The sequence below is a fragment of the Callospermophilus lateralis genome, unplaced genomic scaffold, assembly GCF_048772815.1.
Source record: "Callospermophilus lateralis isolate mCalLat2 unplaced genomic scaffold, mCalLat2.hap1 Scaffold_63, whole genome shotgun sequence".
Classification (NCBI taxonomy): Eukaryota; Metazoa; Chordata; class Mammalia; order Rodentia; family Sciuridae; genus Callospermophilus; species Callospermophilus lateralis.
The window spans coordinates 15,620,636-15,638,367 of NW_027514713.1; the positions used below are offsets into that span (position 1 = coordinate 15,620,636).

General features: G+C 32.1%; 1 protein-coding gene across 1 annotated transcript in view; it reads right to left on the reverse strand.

Moving 5' to 3' along the window:
- Positions 1-972: 972 nt before the first annotated feature.
- LOC143389659 (A-kinase anchor protein 9-like) overlaps positions 973-17,732 on the reverse strand; it is a 76,892-nt gene continuing 60,132 nt past the window's right edge. The window contains 12 exon segments of the mRNA XM_076842567.2: positions 973-1,380; positions 1,602-1,793; positions 2,688-2,809; positions 2,941-3,004; positions 3,407-3,892; positions 4,371-4,511; positions 6,171-7,241; positions 7,627-7,806; positions 8,144-8,296; positions 13,771-13,875; positions 14,244-14,420; positions 17,260-17,379. Of these exon segments, the coding sequence (XP_076698682.2) occupies positions 1,126-1,380; positions 1,602-1,793; positions 2,688-2,809; positions 2,941-3,004; positions 3,407-3,892; positions 4,371-4,511; positions 6,171-7,241; positions 7,627-7,806; positions 8,144-8,296; positions 13,771-13,875; positions 14,244-14,420; positions 17,260-17,379 (3,066 nt within the window). The 3' untranslated portion in view covers positions 973-1,125.

Sequence of the window (17,732 nt, forward strand, 5' to 3'; positions counted from 1 at the left end):
TTTTGATGAGTGATTTTTTTTTAATTTCACCTCAATTTTCTTATTTGTATAAATAAAATAATTTATAATATTTTGTTATTTTATTTGTTACATGTTTAATTATGATCTCGTATTCATTTATAACATTTAAAAATCATAATGAATTCTCCAGAAAAGATTTTCTTATTAGCATTTTCAAGGAACCAATTTTTAATGATTTATCCTCTATATTGTAATGTACATTTCATTATTGTTTTTTACTTTATTATAGTTAATCCTCATTATTAATGGATCCTGTGTTTTCAGATTTGTCTACTTGATAAAAAGTTTTTGTAACCCTCAAACCAATACTTGTATTGCTTTGTCAGACATAGTTAGAGTAGTAAAAAAATTAAATTTCCTCATGCACATGTTCCTGGCTAAGTTAAACAAGGGCATACTGTATCTTTGTATTTTAGCTCTCATATTGTACACAAATGTCCTGTTTAGTAACTTGTTTTTCCATATTGTGCTTTTTATTTGTGATTTAATGGTTTTAAATGGCCCACAGTTGAAGGGCTTGGTGTTCCTAATTGCAAGAAATCTGTGACGTGCTTTAAGGAGAAAAGTGTGTTAGATAAGCTTCTGTATGATTGCTCTTGGCCGTGTTAAACATTAATGAATAATATACAACACAGAAGGTATCTTTTTTCTTTTTTTAATGGCACTGAGTACTGAGCCCAGGGCCAAGAGTATGCTCGGCAAGCATTCTACCACTGAGATACATTTCTTCTCCCCTCCCCATATAAGATTTCTTTAAACACAACCACACAGAAAATAAGATCATGTATTGACTGGTTGATGAAAATATTGTGATTGAGGCTTGCAGTAACATATTTCTGTATTTCCCACAGGAGCAATGACTCCTTGTAGGTTTATAAAATATAACTACTAAAAATAATGAGAAGTGACTGTATCTTATTCCTTCTCTTTTCTTTAGGTTTTACAGCTCTTTCTAAATTTCCAAGTTTGAGGACTATCTTATTAATTTTATGTTTTTCTTACTTTCTAAAATAAGACAAAAGGTAATGTTCTTCTCCTAAATACTCTTAGTGGCCCCTGTTAAAAATGCTTATCTTCATACTTAAATTAAGACTCTAAAACAAATCAGCAACTGATTTTTTTATTACTATTAAAAATAGTATTCTTTAAAATAAAATTTTGTTTTGATACTTGTTCTTGTATTCACTGTTCCAAACACTTTAATAATCCAACTGCATCTTTAGTGCCTAGAGCTGTCAGTTCAACCTGAAAAACAGCTAGCAAAACATTGTGCTCCTTTAAGAAAACATGTTGGAGAGCAAGTAGAAATTCCCCTCACCAGTCCGGGAGGCTCTCATGAGATTGAGAATTATCATTAACCTAGCAGAGTACAAATAACAAAAGTTAGGTTTCAAATAAACATGTTTTTAAAACATTCTACTATCCAAAATAGGTATTTAAAAGAATGTATGTATTTTTGAGTCTGAAAATACAGACAATAATTTATGTGAAAATTCATATAAAAAAGAATTTAATTTACAAAGTTCATTATTGTCATTAAAAATAACAATGCTACAAAGAATATAATATCCTTTGGGTACCTCAGATTCCCTTTGCACTTGTATTTTGGTAATTAAATCCTTAAGAGATGAGATGATATTAAGATAAGATCTTCTCTCTTCTAGCCAAAATTCTGAAATCTGTTGAATAGAATGGTCTTCTCTTTCACCACATAGTGACTCAGTGAGAGAAAGCACCTGCAAGCCCTCATTATGAACAGCTCTCAGTAATCCCTAGAAACCAAAATCCAAAAGCCAACGTTATGACAACTTCTCCAAATGCTGAAAAAATGAGAGCTACAAGGAGAAATATTAAGCAATATAGAATTATGAAGCATAATAGATTTAGAAAAGCAACCGCAGAAAAGAAACTCCAGGCACCTTTACTAAATGCCTTCTTCCTGTGGAGAGCTAAGTCAATTGCAACAGATGGTCTATGATTTCCATAGCTTTCACCTCTAAGTTCCTTCAGTTTAGCTAATGTACTCTTCCTAGATCTAACGATTAGCCATTGATTTGACCAAAAGAAATACCGTGGGAAAAACTTCCATTCCTTGAGTCTGCTTTAATAATTTTGGCAAACAAAATCAGCAATAATAAAAATTATTTTTTTAAATCTTCATAACATAATTATTTAATATATTGTATTTTATTATTTGTGGAATATGGAAATAAAATGAAATACAATATATTATTATTTGTGGAATATGGAAATAAAATGAAATAGATTCTCATGGATTTTTTTTTTTCTTTTAAGTCATTTATTTTAGCCTGTTTTCATTTGAAGCATGAGGTGAGTGCTACCTTTTGCTTCTATTTGATGGGGTGGACTGTACTAGACATTGTTTGAGCAACCAGGGATGCTACTTCCAACATCCTTTTTCCTCAATATCTAGTTAACAGAGAATTGACCAAAAGATCTGGTCACTAATTCTGGAAGAAAGGAGGGAGTGGAGGGCAGCATATTTTCTCCTTCTCTCTCCCCCTTCCTTCGATCTTTCTTGCTATACAGTTTTTTTCAGAGATCGAGTATATAACTTTAAATAAACTTCTATGTTCAACATAGAAATTACACTGGGTAAGTTTACTAAAATATATTATGTTTCAGTAATATTTATCTTTCAGTACCTTTATTTTCTTTGGAAATGATTCTGTTATATTTTCACCTTCTTCTCCTCGTCCTTCTGATGCTGTGTCAAATCCCTGATTTTGTGTAAGATAAACTCCCTGACTCCAGTCTGATGCAGAATCTAAAATAAAGAAAACAATCATTTGTTGTTAAACAAACAAACAAACAAAAATAAAAAACATACCCTCTTCAAACAAAAATAACACGTTTTAATCAAATACTATAAACATTCCAGAATTTTATATAACTTACCACTGGAATATATTTCTCTAGTTTTGTAAGCATTAGAATACATTAGTTCAGGAATAAAGGATCCCTAATTAGAAAAAAGAAACAACATACATAAATATTTTTGTTTTAATAAAAACAGAACCCAATGAACTATTTTGCTTTTATAATGCTGTAAAAAGAAAAAAAAGGGAAAGAAAAAGAAAAAAACTCAATCTAAGCATACTTGAAATGAAACTATGATTTATAACAAGTCTATAATTTTTTCCTTATGGATATTACCATAGTAAGAAGAGATAGTTATTATTTAAGGAACCATAACAAGTTGCAAACTTACATAAGAACTCTATTATCTAACACAATGAGGAGACTTAAATTCTAATAGTATAAAGAAGAGATATTTCTCAAGTTTCTTTTAAAATTTTTGCTTAAAAACAGATTGTTGACAACAGTGGAAACTCCCCCCACATGACAACAACAAAATAAATACCTCTTTAGGTCTCAGACACTGTATCACTGCCTTCAATGTACCACACTCCTCTGTCAGTAACTCAACAGCAACATAATGTTCCTTCTTTAAAGTTTCAGTTTCTGAAATATGTCTGGATTCCATATCCAAAATTTCAGTGGCATGAAGTTCTTGTATGTGTTCAATTCTTTCAGTAAATTGCCTAATTATTTCAGAGACTTTTTCTGAGGAACAGCTAGTCTGTATATCAATTTGAATTCCTGCATTTTTAACAAGAATTTGTGGAGTCTGGTTGCTCATGTTGACCTTGAGTATTTGGTCCGTTTGGGATGCAGTGTTTTTACCTACTATAATAGGAAGTGGCTCTAAGCAGATGTTTCTGTTTGTTGGTACTTCAGACTTATCCTCTTTTATTAAGAAGTGGGATAATTTCTTTTTTTCCTCGACAAGTTGATTCTTAACTTGGCTTAAATCTCTCTGAAGAGATGCCATATTTGTCTCTTTTACCTAAAACACAGATGAATTAAGCTGAAAATCTTGCACATCAAATGAAGAACTTACAGTGGAGAGGGAAAGAGTATAATTTCATTTATATGTTCACTTGCCTCAGAATAATAGGAAAAACACTTTGGAAACTGTAATACATATATACTTTCGCATGTATGTATGGTCACAGGTTACTACAAAATTGAAATAATTTTATTAGCCTTTACTTTTGTTTCCCAGGGGATTTAAGTTCTCTTTAACAGCAGTTTTTCGCTTCCTTTGCTAAAAGACTAGAGATTAAAAGCATTCTTCTAATATAAAGATTCCTAGCAAAACAAGCAAGGAGATGGTGAATAGATTTATAACAATGAATTTTTCAAAAAAGACTTGTAAATTTAGTTTTTAAGTTATGGCTCTGGACTTGTTTCTATAGGACAATTTGAAAGGGAATTAAGATGGGTAGAAATGAATGAATTAGGAGTTATGTTACTTGTCTTACCAAAAGCTCTTTTTGAAGTTTTTCTGTCGTTTCTTTGAAAGTGGCAAGTTCTTCTTTGGTAGCCACTAACTCGATTCTAAGAGCATCAAGTTCTTCAAAAAATCCACATTCTCCACTGGCATTTATTAACTCAGTAGTTGTCTGGATACAGTAGAAAATACATCATTAAAAAAAAGAGCTAAATTCAAAGCATTTACACATTCTAATGAAGCTTTTCCAAGACTGACTGCCTAGGGGTTTTAGTGTTAAATGCTCTTTCAACAAACAGTGAAACATTTTAAGAACCATCATTTTGTATTCTTAAGGAAATAAGAAAGATTTTCTAGGAATGAAAGACAAATCATGCCATTAATATATATAACATTTATAAAATATTGATAAAAATATTCTTTGTGCCACTCAAAAGTTTCATATTTATATTACTTTCCTCAAAAGATATGAGCTCAAAGATAATTATTATAAGTTATACCTAGAAAGTTATATTAATATTTTAATAATCATTACCTACAGTAATATGCAATTGTAATGAGCTAGGAAGAAAAAGTATAGTGAATGAAATTATTATCCTTTGCCAATATAAATTAAGTAGACATAAAATCCCAATGTATCAATCTTCTGGGGCAGATAAGACTGAACTTCTGGTACTTGAAATTGTAAGTTTATTAAGTGAGGGAACTTGTCATGTCTGTCATACACTAAGAAATAACTGCAATTTCTGATCTTTATGTAAGTAGACTTAGGTCAGTTACAAATTTTCCCTAAGAAGAATAAAATATATTATGAGGCATAAAATTTGCCAAGCTAATAACTTGTTACTCATATGTTAATTCAATATGAATATATTTTGATATTTTTATAATTGTATCTCACCTACATAACTTTCACAGATTTTATGCCGAAATTGTTTTTGCAAAAGTGTGGTATGACCATTTTATAAAGCTCTTCCCCAACCAAAAAAAAAAATTGTGCTGGTATTAATTTAAAATCATCTATAAATAAACTGTCTTTGGTGCAAGATTAGAATGTATAGAATACTTATGAATATACATTACTGTGGTGTTGATGATTATAGGGTGCACTATGGTACTTAAAAGAGATGATGACATAACATACTTAGTAGAGGTACATTAAGGGGGAAAATATCCACAGAAATTTTGGAGGACATTTGCTAAATTTAATGTTTCCATATTTATTTGAACTGTTCTAATTAATGACAACCCTGATTGAATAAAGATGTTTGAAGATCACAAAATATAATTAGGGCCCATTATTCTAATGATAATAAAATGACCCTATAGTGTTAAATTTAATCTGGTCTCTATACCTTGAGTTTCTCTGTAAGAAACTGCAATATAACTTGGTAGGGAAACAAATGAACAGAGTATAATTAACTACTAAGTCTCAGCCAATGATAATAGGCAACTATGTTTCAGCCAATCATAGGCAATCAAATCACATCCAAACAAGGTCTAGCCATGACCAATCAAGCAATTTCTGAATTTTATTTGTGAGTTCTGCCTCTAAATCCACCCACTGTTGCACAGTGAAGCTGTTCGAATCTCTTCTGTTTCTGAGTGTTGCACAATGCATGTAGCACTTTTTGCTCAAACAAACTCTTTAGTTTGTCTAAAGTTCTTTAAGAACAGTATGATTTTTTTTAATAAAATCCCATTATGTATAAATTGGTAGGTGTCAGCAGAACTGTTTGACTTAGTAAATTACCAATCAGCTTAATAAGCAAAGGAAAAAAAAAAGAGTTTCTCAGGGTATTTATGTGAAAAATTCCAATATAAAGCTAACCTTGAGAACAAAATCTCCATGAGGGCTTCTTTTCCTTTCTTTTCCTTCTAGTTTTTTCTTACTGTCCTCCAATAACTTCTGCAGTTCTATCAGCTTCTTTTCTTTTTCCAAAGCATTTTTCTCTGCAGTTTCTACTTGTTCTTTTTCTGAAATCAAAGTAGTATGCATTTCAATCACTTGTCTTTCTAAGTCTGATATTCTCAAGGTTAATGCAGACATATCTGACTCCATCTTGTTTTCTGTTATTTGATTTAAATTCTGCATATTTTCCTTTTCAAGTTCTGATGAAGCTATTCCTTTATCTTGATAGAATTTCACATATTCCTGAACTGCCTCAAGTTGGACTTGACTTACAAGAGCAGCAGCTACTTTCTCCTCAAGTACTTTCTGTAGGTTTACGATCTTCTTCTGAAGCATTTCTGTTTCAGGTTGGCCTTGTTCTTTTATGTCTTCTATTTGTTTATAACACTGGATAAGTTCTAAGTCCTTTGTGCTAACAGAGCTCTCAAGCTGTAGCAGTTTTGTTTCCAAATTTCTGGAAACTTCAGTGCTTTCTTCAAAAGATCTGAGATACATCTTGTTCTCAGGGGGTTTAAGAACATCTTCAATATGGATTACTTCCAGTTCGGGTTGGTCTTTGCTGAGATCATCTATAGTCATGCTAACACTTTCATCTGGTATACTTTGGATTTTTTCCTTATGGTCATGTTCTCTCTTCAAGTTGACTAATTCTTGTGTTAGCTGATCCATTTTAAAATTGGTTTCTTTAAGTACATTTTTTGTGAAGGCCATTTCTTCATTAGTGATTTCTACTTGCTGTTCCAAAGCCAGCTTTTCAGCTATAACCTTTTCCAACTGATGTTTCAAGCTGTCCTCTTGTTCTGAGGGGGAATTGGTATCCAACAACATATTCTGTTTAATATATGACAATTCCTCCTGAAGTTTTTCAATAACTTCATTGAGCTTGTCTGTTTCTTCTTCTCTATTTTTCTTCAAACGTTCTTGATCACTCTTTAGACATTCTATTTGGGCTTCAAGATCCCTTATCAGTTCATTTTTTTCTTCAAAATCCTATTAGTTAATTCAAAAAAGGGAAACACAGAAAATGTATTCATATTTTTAAAATTTTATTTTATTTTAGGGTAAAAACTTAAAGATGATCAGGCACAAAAGCTGTATAGCTTGTCAGACACATTATGTTACTTTCAATATAGAACAACACCTCCCTTATCACATCAAACAAAGACCTTATTTAGAACATCATTCTGGAAGTTCTATTACACATAAGTGGCTTATGCTTTTAGTATTTGATTCTCTAATAGGAAAATGTCAACATTAGTACATTTTATTGGAAAGGATAAAATACTGAATTAAGTCTATAACAGATGGCATCCAAAGCTAATTACTCTATTTAACTATTAGATTTCAGATAATAACCAATTTTAAATGAGTATACCTTGGTATCTGTTGTAAGTCTAAGTTGTTGATGAAAGTCTCTAATTTGCTCATTTAATCGATCAATTTTTACCTCTTTTTCCTGTATTATTTGAGCAAATTTCCCAAATAGCATATGCTGGTCATGAGTAGAGACAGCCTCAGGATCCATTATGGCAAATCTCAATTTCTCCACTTCATCCTAGTGACAAAAATAACTATCATAGTTGGATGTATTCATGACTGGCATTTTTCACAACATTGTTTCAATTAAGTCTTATAAAAAATACATTTCCTACAATTTTCAAGTAAAAAAAAATTAGACATAATGTAGATCAATAATTCTTGAAATATTTTAATAAAAGATCTCAAAAATTTAATTATAAACAGAAAATAAGTTCCATGCAAATCTATTTGCTTGCTAGTGTTCTTCGAGTGAGTATTATTTAGATCTGGACTTAGTAAATGTTTATTATAACTACATAGGAGCAAAACTTATTATCTCTTTATAGAAAAATTTTTTTTTCTAAAATAGTTACCTTGAATAAGTTATTTTCTTGTTCAAGTTCCTGTAGACGGGTAGTGGATTCCTTTTTTTGTATTTCCAATTGCATATGTAGTTGCTGAACTTCTTCATTTTTATTTTCAAGCTCATCTCTAAATTGCTCTAGTTGTTCTTCTAAGTTTGTTATCTTTAATATCAAAATTATGAAAAGTAAAGAAAAAAAACTTTATACAGATGTTTGTCGAGATAGAATTAAGAATGTTGGGGCTGGGGCTGTAGCTCAGTGGTAAAACACCTGTTGTGCACATGTGAGGCACTAGGTTTGATCCTCAGTACCACATAAAAATAAATAAACATATTGTGTCCAACTACAACTAAAAAAGAAATTTAAAAAAAAGAATGTTGTATTTGCTTTACAAAATACATATGCTTAATTCATAAGAATAAACAAAAGTGGTTTTCTAAGCCAGCCATACCTGTATGGTTCCTAGACATGCTCACACTGCACATTCTTTTTTTTTTTGTTTGTTTTTTGGTTTGTTTATTTTGTTTTTGTTTTGGCACTGGGGACTGAACCCAAGGGAGCTTTACCATGGAACCACATCCCCAGCCCTTTTTTTTTCATTTTATAGTTTTTAGATACAGTCATGCTTAGTAAGTAGCTTAGAGTCTTGCTAAGTTGCTGAGGCTGACCTCAAACTTGCAATCTTCCTGCCTCAGACTTCTGAGTTATGGGATTATAGGTGTGTGCCACCGTGCCTGTCACCTGCACATTCTTAAACCATCTTGCCCAAGCAGAAGACACCTTAAAGAAGGACACCAGGAAACATTTTCTACCATAAGCAGAAAGAGTCACAGAAAGGAGTAGTCCACATGCTAACTCTTATGTTAAATTCAGTTAGAATTAAGTCAGTTGCTATTGAAAATCTTAGAAAAATTGTAGAATTAATTCAGTTATTCTATTATCAAATAAAACTAACTTAATATAGTCCCACAAATATCTAATTATAATCCATTGAATGCCCTGGCTGCTTTGTGGTTTGATTAAGCAGATGGAAGCAGAGATACACAATAAGGTCAAGAGATCCTTAGGTCTGAATTGCAGAGTAAGTTAAACAAAATAATTTTAGTAGAAAATCAGGGAGCTCTTACTTATAGGAAAACAGAAATTTAATTTTTGAAGATGGATTATTAGTAATAAAAGTAAAATAATCCCCTTTGATGGTTATACAAAAAAAATGAACCTGATGATGAATATTAAGAGCTAATTATTGCTCTATTTAAAAATATGGGTTTGATTGAGGACATTAGCAGTCACTTTAGCTCACTGCTTCACAGCTACTTAATATTTAATAAATGAATTTATAAACATATATTTACTTGATGATCAAAAATGTTGCATTAACAGCAACCTAAGATGCAGAAGCAGAGTTTAGTAGTAACTGGCTCAGAGCCAACTTTAAATCATTTAGTGCCTTAAAGTTGAAAAGGGGCATATGTTGCTTATATACTGATACATCACATAACTAGAATCATTCTAGCACAGGCAAGGCAAGGTCTTAAAAATCAGCCTAAAAAGAGAAGTCAGCAAGGAAAAAAAAATCAGCCTAATATTTCTTAAACAGAAATGGTATCAATACTAAATAATGGCTATTATTTATAGAGAATTACTGCTAGGCATGGGTACAAAGTGCTTTATATATTGTTATTTTTTAAAAAGCCTGTTACAACCTTAGGAGCTCTATTCTATGATTAACCCCATTTCAGAAGTAAGGAAGGGAGTTACAGCAAGGAGTATCTTGTCCTGAGGTCACATGTCTACTATGTGGTGAAACCACCTTTTGAACCTGGGGAGTTCCAGTCCTAAACTATAATTTATCTTGTTTCTAATAACTAATGTCTAAGACCTCTATTTAAAATTTTTTGTAACACTGATATTAAATTCTGTAGACACTAAAACACGTTTAGTGGTTGTACATATATAATTTCCAGGTTAGTTTATTGAAAATTGTGATGACTGTATCTTCTTCAAAGTTATCTGACAGTAGTTACACCTGTTCTTCTCTTCTATAACAAATTTTAATGACAAGGTATTATAAAATCAACATACACATAGTTATTTAAGTTCAAAATTGCTGCCCCACCTCACATGACCTTTTTTTTCCTTGTGACATCACTTAATAGTCAAAGTCTTAGCTCTATGTCTTAAAAGCCCTGCTACTCAAAGTGTAGTCTCTGGAGCAGCAGAATAGGTATTATGTGAGAGCACGTTTGATGCACAGAATCTTGTGCTGCACTCAAAATCTGCATTTTGGGAGCTGAGGTTGTGGCTCAGTGGTAGAGCACTTGCCTAGCATGCATGAGCACAGGGTTTGATCTTCAGCACCACATTAGGAAAAAAAAGGTATTTAGTTTCTCTACAACTAAAAATTTAAAAAAAAAAGATAAAAAAAGACCTGCACTTTAACAAGATCCCCAGCTGATTCATATGCAGAGAAGGACTGGTTTAAAGTACTAACATTTTTATTTTAAGTAGCTGAACTTGAGACATCACATCAGACCCTAATTTCTCCAAATGACACTATGGAACATTCTTGTTATTCAAGCAGACTCTAGTTTCAGGCTGTCTTATAACAACACCCAAACCAGAAGAACATTAGAAAGGTTTAAACTTGTTTTACTTATCTACCAATTGATATATAGACTATTTGGATGACACTAATTTGTACCTATTTGAGTTTTATTTTATTTTAAAGTGTTTTTTTTTCTCATAAAAAAAGTATAGGGGCTGGGGTTGTGGCTCAGTGGTAGAGCAAATGTTTGCCTGGCATGTGTGAGCCACTGCATTCGATTCTCAGCACCACATAAAATCAAAAAATAAAATAAAGGTCCATCAACAACTTTAAAAAAATGTTAAAAAAAACTTATATGTTCCACTAATTAGAGAGCATATTCCTTGAAGTCTGGTGTTGATTTCACAACTGAACAAAAGTGGTTTACATGCAGAAACAGTTTAATAATAAATGTTGAATGACAGTCTTTAACATTTTTCACTAACAAGCAAAATATATTCAGTGTTCTGGCAGTATAGCATCATAGGGTTCCAGATTCAGTTCTTTCTGTCTGTACTAAGTACTAACCTCTCTTAAGGATCAGCTCACACATTGGCAAATTAGGATATTTTAGAACAGAACCTATTCCCAGCGAGACTGTTAAGGGTTAATGGGATAAGGCATTTAATATACTTTCTAGACTCAGCCCTCAGCAAAGTTAACTATTATTTACTATTGCTATCTGTAAACTAGAGTTCATTAATTCTACAGAGAGCTAAAACTTATTGAAGGAATCCTTTTCTCAAAATAACTATTGTCTCCACAATATTTCCTTCTCCTATAAGAAGCTGTTTTCTTCTTTTTATTCATCCCACATTTCTACGTAGTTTAATGAACTTTCAGAAAAATGTTTTATTCAAATCTAGGTTTTGGGAGTATTTGAACATCTCAACTATAATTATACATAAGGATATCTTTATGTTTATACTCAATAGGACATCTGAAAACATTTGCCTAGTTTTCAGGATAGAATGCTTAAGTTATTTTCATTAAAAGACATATGTTTTAATTCTACATTCATTATTCAGTTATAGGTAAGGGAGGGAGTTCTGATAGAATACTCATTATAGTTATTTAAAGCAAGTAAATGAAGGTCAGCTGCTATTTTAATCTGCATATATTCACTCAACATTTTGGCTCTGGGTCTCTATCTGTAAAAACTGAAAGTCAGTTAACAGATGCTCTCTATGGTTTCTTATAGTTCTGAACTACTAGTACTATAATCCTGAGTAAAAGGTAGATGTGTATTAGAAACTTAATTCAGGAAATTAAGGTGTTAGTAGATATATATTACGTTCAAAAGATAATAAAAATAATAGGGCATGGTGGCACATGAATGTAGTCCCAGCTACTCAGGAAGCTGATGTGAGAGGATTCCTTGAACCTGTAATTTGGAGTTTATAGCCAGCCGGGCACTATACTTAATGCCTTCCATCTCAAAATACAAAAACAAAAACAAAAAAACCTGTGTGTGTGTGTATGTGTGTGTGTGTGTATAGAATTAGGGCTAAGAAAATAATTCAGTGATGGAATGCTTGTGTGATGCCCTTTGACCCCCAGAACACACACACAAATGAAGAGAAACAACTAGTAAGCTACACCAAGATTCCTTAATCAACTACCACTACTTTTAGATCCAGTTGTGAAGGTTCATTTTTGGGGGGAGGAGATTATTCAGTATTTAAGATAAATCATTAAGTATTAATTCCTTTCAAATATACAGAAATAGTTACACAAAAATAAATGTTCTCACTGCCTTCAATGAAAACTCCAAACCTAATAAACAAGAACTTCTCAGATGTTACATAAAAATGGGAAAACGATCCTTCTCATGGATCATTTCAACTATAGTAATTTCTATGGATTCCTTTTTTCTTCTTTGAACTACACATTCGCTGAACCGTCATTTTGGCTGATGTCTAAATTAGTTTTGTAAACAGATTTCCAAGTACTTATTAACAAATACTTCTATGATATTTAAGGAAAATAAGTATTTGTTAAAATAAATTTAAATGTTCTGAGAAAAATTCTATGGAAAGAGACAAAAACATAATTAAAAACATTTTAAACATTTAAAATTATTTACTACTATACAATGTTGAGTATTATATGTTTTAGGAAAACTATTAGTAGACAATAAAAGTTATGATTACTATAGATCTAAAGGTAAATTTTCTTTTCTTGTTCTCACAGGGGTATTATTATGTTGTCTAGGCTGACCTTAACCTCCTTGCTCAAGTGATTCATTCTCCCGCCTCAGCGTCCTGAGAAGCAGGGACTACAGGCATGCACCATGCCTAATTGAATCCTTCTCATTAAGAAGGAGGGAGAAGGGCAACACAGGATAATTTTATAGTTACTTTCTTGTTATTATTATTTTGTGGTGCTGCAGATTCAAACCCACATTGAGCTAAATTCCCATTCCTATTTCATTATTAATCTTTTAAGCACAAGCTTCATATGTTGTAAAACAACACTATCAATTCTCAGGAAAAAGTTTAAAAAAGAAAAAGGAAAGCAAGCAAACCCAAATTCACAGTAGAGGGGAGCAAAAACTCAATGCCCATAGCACGAACAGGAGAAAAAAGATGCTGCCTTTTGTCCTAACTACTACATTTCTCCACTGTCCTCTTCACTCAGCCCATACCTGCTAAATTGTCCTTTCTCGCTCTCTAAATTTCTTCTTGCTTCAAAGTGCTCACACTAGTTATCTTCTCAACCTGGAATAAACTTCCTTCATAAGCTTATCAGTTCACATGTTTATTGTCTTGAAGATCAATCTAGGCACTGAATTGAGAAAGTCTATACTTTGGTTTTAGACCACAAACTTCATTTTGTTCAAATGATGTTTTCAAGGTAACTGACTTTAAAATAACTCAAAACATATTTTGTCATTTAAAAATAAAGTGGTAGAGTGCTTGCCTAGTATGTGTGAGGCACTGGGTTCAATCCTCAGAACCATGTAAGTAAATAAAACAAAGATATTTGCCCATCTACATCTAATACACACACACACACACACACACAAAAGAAAAAAAAAAGTCCTTACCTCTTTCTCTTTTCTGTCAATAGCATCTTGCTCAGCTTGCAGTTGCACTTCTAGAGACAATTCTGCTTTAGCTCCTAAGGCTCCAAATTGTTTCTGGTCCTCTACCTTTAAATATATAAGAATGTTCTCAAATTTTCAGACATTAAATATTGATTATTCAATGTGTGTGTGTGTATGTGTGTGTATGTGTGTGTGTGTGTGTATGTTTCCTTTTGGATAAGTAGCAATTCTCTCTGACCAGTTAGGAGGACAAACTACATTAGTGAATATCAAAAAGTTATAGATATTCAGTCTTGAATACTTTCATAGAGTCAAACAGGAACTTTTGACACTTAAAATGCATTTCTCAGATAAAAATGAAGGCTCTTTCCCATCTGCCCCCATCCTCAAGCTTTCTTATTCAAGCTCTGATGTTTGTGTATCAAACTTTTCTTCATTAAAACACTTAATAAAGTTAATTCAAAATGTCACACCTTTTGAAAATTGTCTGTGCTAACAAGTAAGGCTTGTTCCAGTTCTCTCACTCTGAACTCTAGCTTTTCAATTTCTTCATTCCTCTCTTGTACATCTCTCTGCAGCTGTTCTTTTGATAGAAGCAGCTCACTGCACTTGTCTGTTTTTTCTTTTAGATCTTTTGTTAATTGTTCAACCTGAAAATATAATAAACAAAAAAATCTAAAAATTTGAAAAGTTCATAACTTTCAATTCATCTCAAAAATCATTTTTTAAAAAAACATTTTGAAATGCTATATTAATTTCATTTTTTATAATAGCAACTATTATCTCAAACAAAGGTTGATATTTCCCAAGTTGATAAGAACTAGGCAGCACTAGTAAACAACAAATATTGCTTTTGCTCAACGCTTTTTAGAAAAATTTCATTCTCTTAAGACTAAGACTTTAGCTAGGAAGAGGGGAATAATGTTGAATTATCTAGTAATGGTATAATTGTACTAAGACCTATGACCTTAAAGATGGCAAATTTTGTAGAGTACTTACTGACTTGGTCTCAGAATGTGAAGTAAGATAACCTGAAAAAAAAATCTTTCATGAATCACCTTTTGATAATAGTTATTTACAAAGCACTTTCAACCAATATATTGCACCATCCCAGAATAGAGATGAGGATGGGTGGAAAGAGAGAGCTGTACATTTAGTGTCTTAATAGTTCTCCTGCATCCAAAATAAATGATGACACATCCCAGAACTTATCCCTGAAGACTGATATGCAAGTGCCTTCAATTCAATGGCTCTGTGATAGAAGAATAAAGGAAGGATTAATAAGATAATTTATGAAATTAGTTCTGATCAAGAGGTAGAGGAGGTTCCTAAAAAGATAAGTGATGGTAAGAAATAAAAGAATACTACCTTTATTCAGTGAAACACTTGGAAGCAATTATACAAAATGACAATCATTATTCAGAACATTAAAAAAATGCAAGCTTAATTATAATTATAAGATTAAATTTTAACAGTAATAAAGCTACTGAGAATAATAGGTTGACTAAGTTTTGGATTAAGTTCATGAGAAAAGGGTATAAAACAGGTACAAAGAAATGGCATATTATAATATGTATTCACAGTTGAAATTTTTGGGTCTTCAGAAAATCAGAAGCTGGGATTAGTTCTGGCAGGGTAAGCAGAGAACAAATGGGTCACAATGTTCCTGAGGAAATTCAAACATATCTTAAAGTTTCATGAACGAGATAGGTCAACTTTCAAATATTTTTTAAAAAATTATATAGTAGAAAATGGCAGTCAAAGTTCTAGATCTTGAATTATCTTTTGAGTTTCAATGAATAAGTCACTGTTTTTCAGGATCTAAAAATACATTTGTTAGAAATAAGGGCAATGACTACAAACAAGGGAAATGATGACTTCTCTGCTACTCTAGCAGATTTAACATTTCATTACAATGAACTTATAGGCATTTTATACTTCATTGAGGTACTTTTAAGAGAAATGAATCAAGTAAACTTCTTAGAAATTGTAGATAATTTTCAGCAATAAAATTATTTTCAGAAATAATAGTAGTTGAATTTAAGTGTTAACTAAGGGCCACACTAATACTGCTATGCAGTGGGAGCTATTACTGTCTTTATTTTAGAAATGAATAAATAGATTTGAAAGGTTAAGTAGAGTAGTTACTGTCAGACATCTACTACATAGCATAGTCAGGATCCACACTGGAATTGCATTATCTCAAGCACAATCTCTTTATAACCAGGACAAGCCATCTTTAGAAATATATACAAGTGATATACATATAAATATGTATAATATTTCCCATGTAGCATTTGTTTAATAAATGTAGAGTTTTCTGTATGAGAAAATGGACAGTGGGAGTGACAGAGTAGAAGCAGGGAGACTGGTCAGGAGGCTACCTCACACATATAGGCAACTAAGACACAGGGAAATGAATAAAGGTGAAAAGAATAAAAAGATGTAGTATAAATCTGATCCATTAGTGGTTTGGGATCAGGGCTGAGAAGGAGTGGGACTGAGGAAGAATTCTAGAATTTAGCAAAGAAGATGATTTAGAAGACAACATTTATTGAGATGAAGAAGGGATAATTTTATTTTTGTCTTTTTGATAAAGGCTAATCAGGAACCAAGAATATGATTCCTGGATATGTTAAAATGAGACATCTACATGGATACAGTGTAGGCAGTTGAAAATTCAAGTACAGAGTTCAACAGAAATGTTAGGAATAAAGGAACAACTGTGAGGCAATTTACAGATGACTGGGAAGAAAATGTAAAAACGGAAGAATGAGGACTCTAAGACTGACTAAGTCATGAGGCACCCCTCATTTATTTTGGGTAGGCAGAAGACAAATAAACACTGGAGGAGAGAGACCATACTCTACAGTAGGTGTGTCACAGCAGTCAAGAGAAGGAGATACTTATAGAAGACTGTAATGAGTGTCTCCAAATGGTTGAGTAGTATTGAAGACAGAGAGGTGATTACTAGATACAGCCAAGAGGCTTTGGGTAACCTTCATAGGAACAGTTTAAATATACTAAGGGTTATAAAATTCCAAGAAAAAGATGTTGGAAACTTCATTGTAGTGGACTGTAAAAGAGAAGAGAAAGGGAAATAATTAGTAAAGAGTGACTACAGAGAATTATCAGTTTTGTTGGGATGGGAGTAGAGAATTAGGCAGAGAAGTTTATTTAATACTAGAAAATGAATAAAGATGGAAATAATTCCAAATTTCAGTACAACATTTTTATGTTTTGTTTTTTATGGTGCTGGCATCAAATCCAAATCCAAGGCTTCAGGTACACTAGGCAAGTGTTCTACACATGAACTATAACTCCTAGTCCAATACAAACATTTTTTAGGGTTTATGACCTCCTCACATTTAAGTAACATTCAATGTCCTGATTTTTAAGATTTATACCTTATTCACTTTTAAGTTTTTCATAATGTAACTCTTACTTCACACTCAAGATACAAATAGGCAATACCAATAAAGTTCTTACCTCTCTAGTTTGATGTTCACCAACAGGCTGGATTCGAGGCACAACCTTAAGTTGTTGTTCTAACTTCTGTATTTCTTGTTGGAACACATCTCTCTCATGTTCTCTGTCAATGGCTTGCTCCTGAAATTGAACAATAATAAAAACAATAGTAATTGAAGAAACAATATTTATTAAACCTATTATCTCTCTTTAGTCAGAGGTTAAGTTTGTTTGAAAAGAAAGGACTGATGACCATGGAATCAAAAAGATTCAAAAATATTTTTGGTATGACACATTACTTATTTGGGTTCTTCCACAAAATTTAAATACTTAAAATTTATTTTCAAGAAAGAAAAAGTAGGGGCTGGGGATGTGGCATAAGTGGTAGCACGCTCGCCTGGCATGTGTGCAGCCCGGGTTCGATCCTCAGCACCACATACAAACAAAGATGTTGTGTCTGCCAAAAACTAAAAATAAATAAATAAATATTAAAA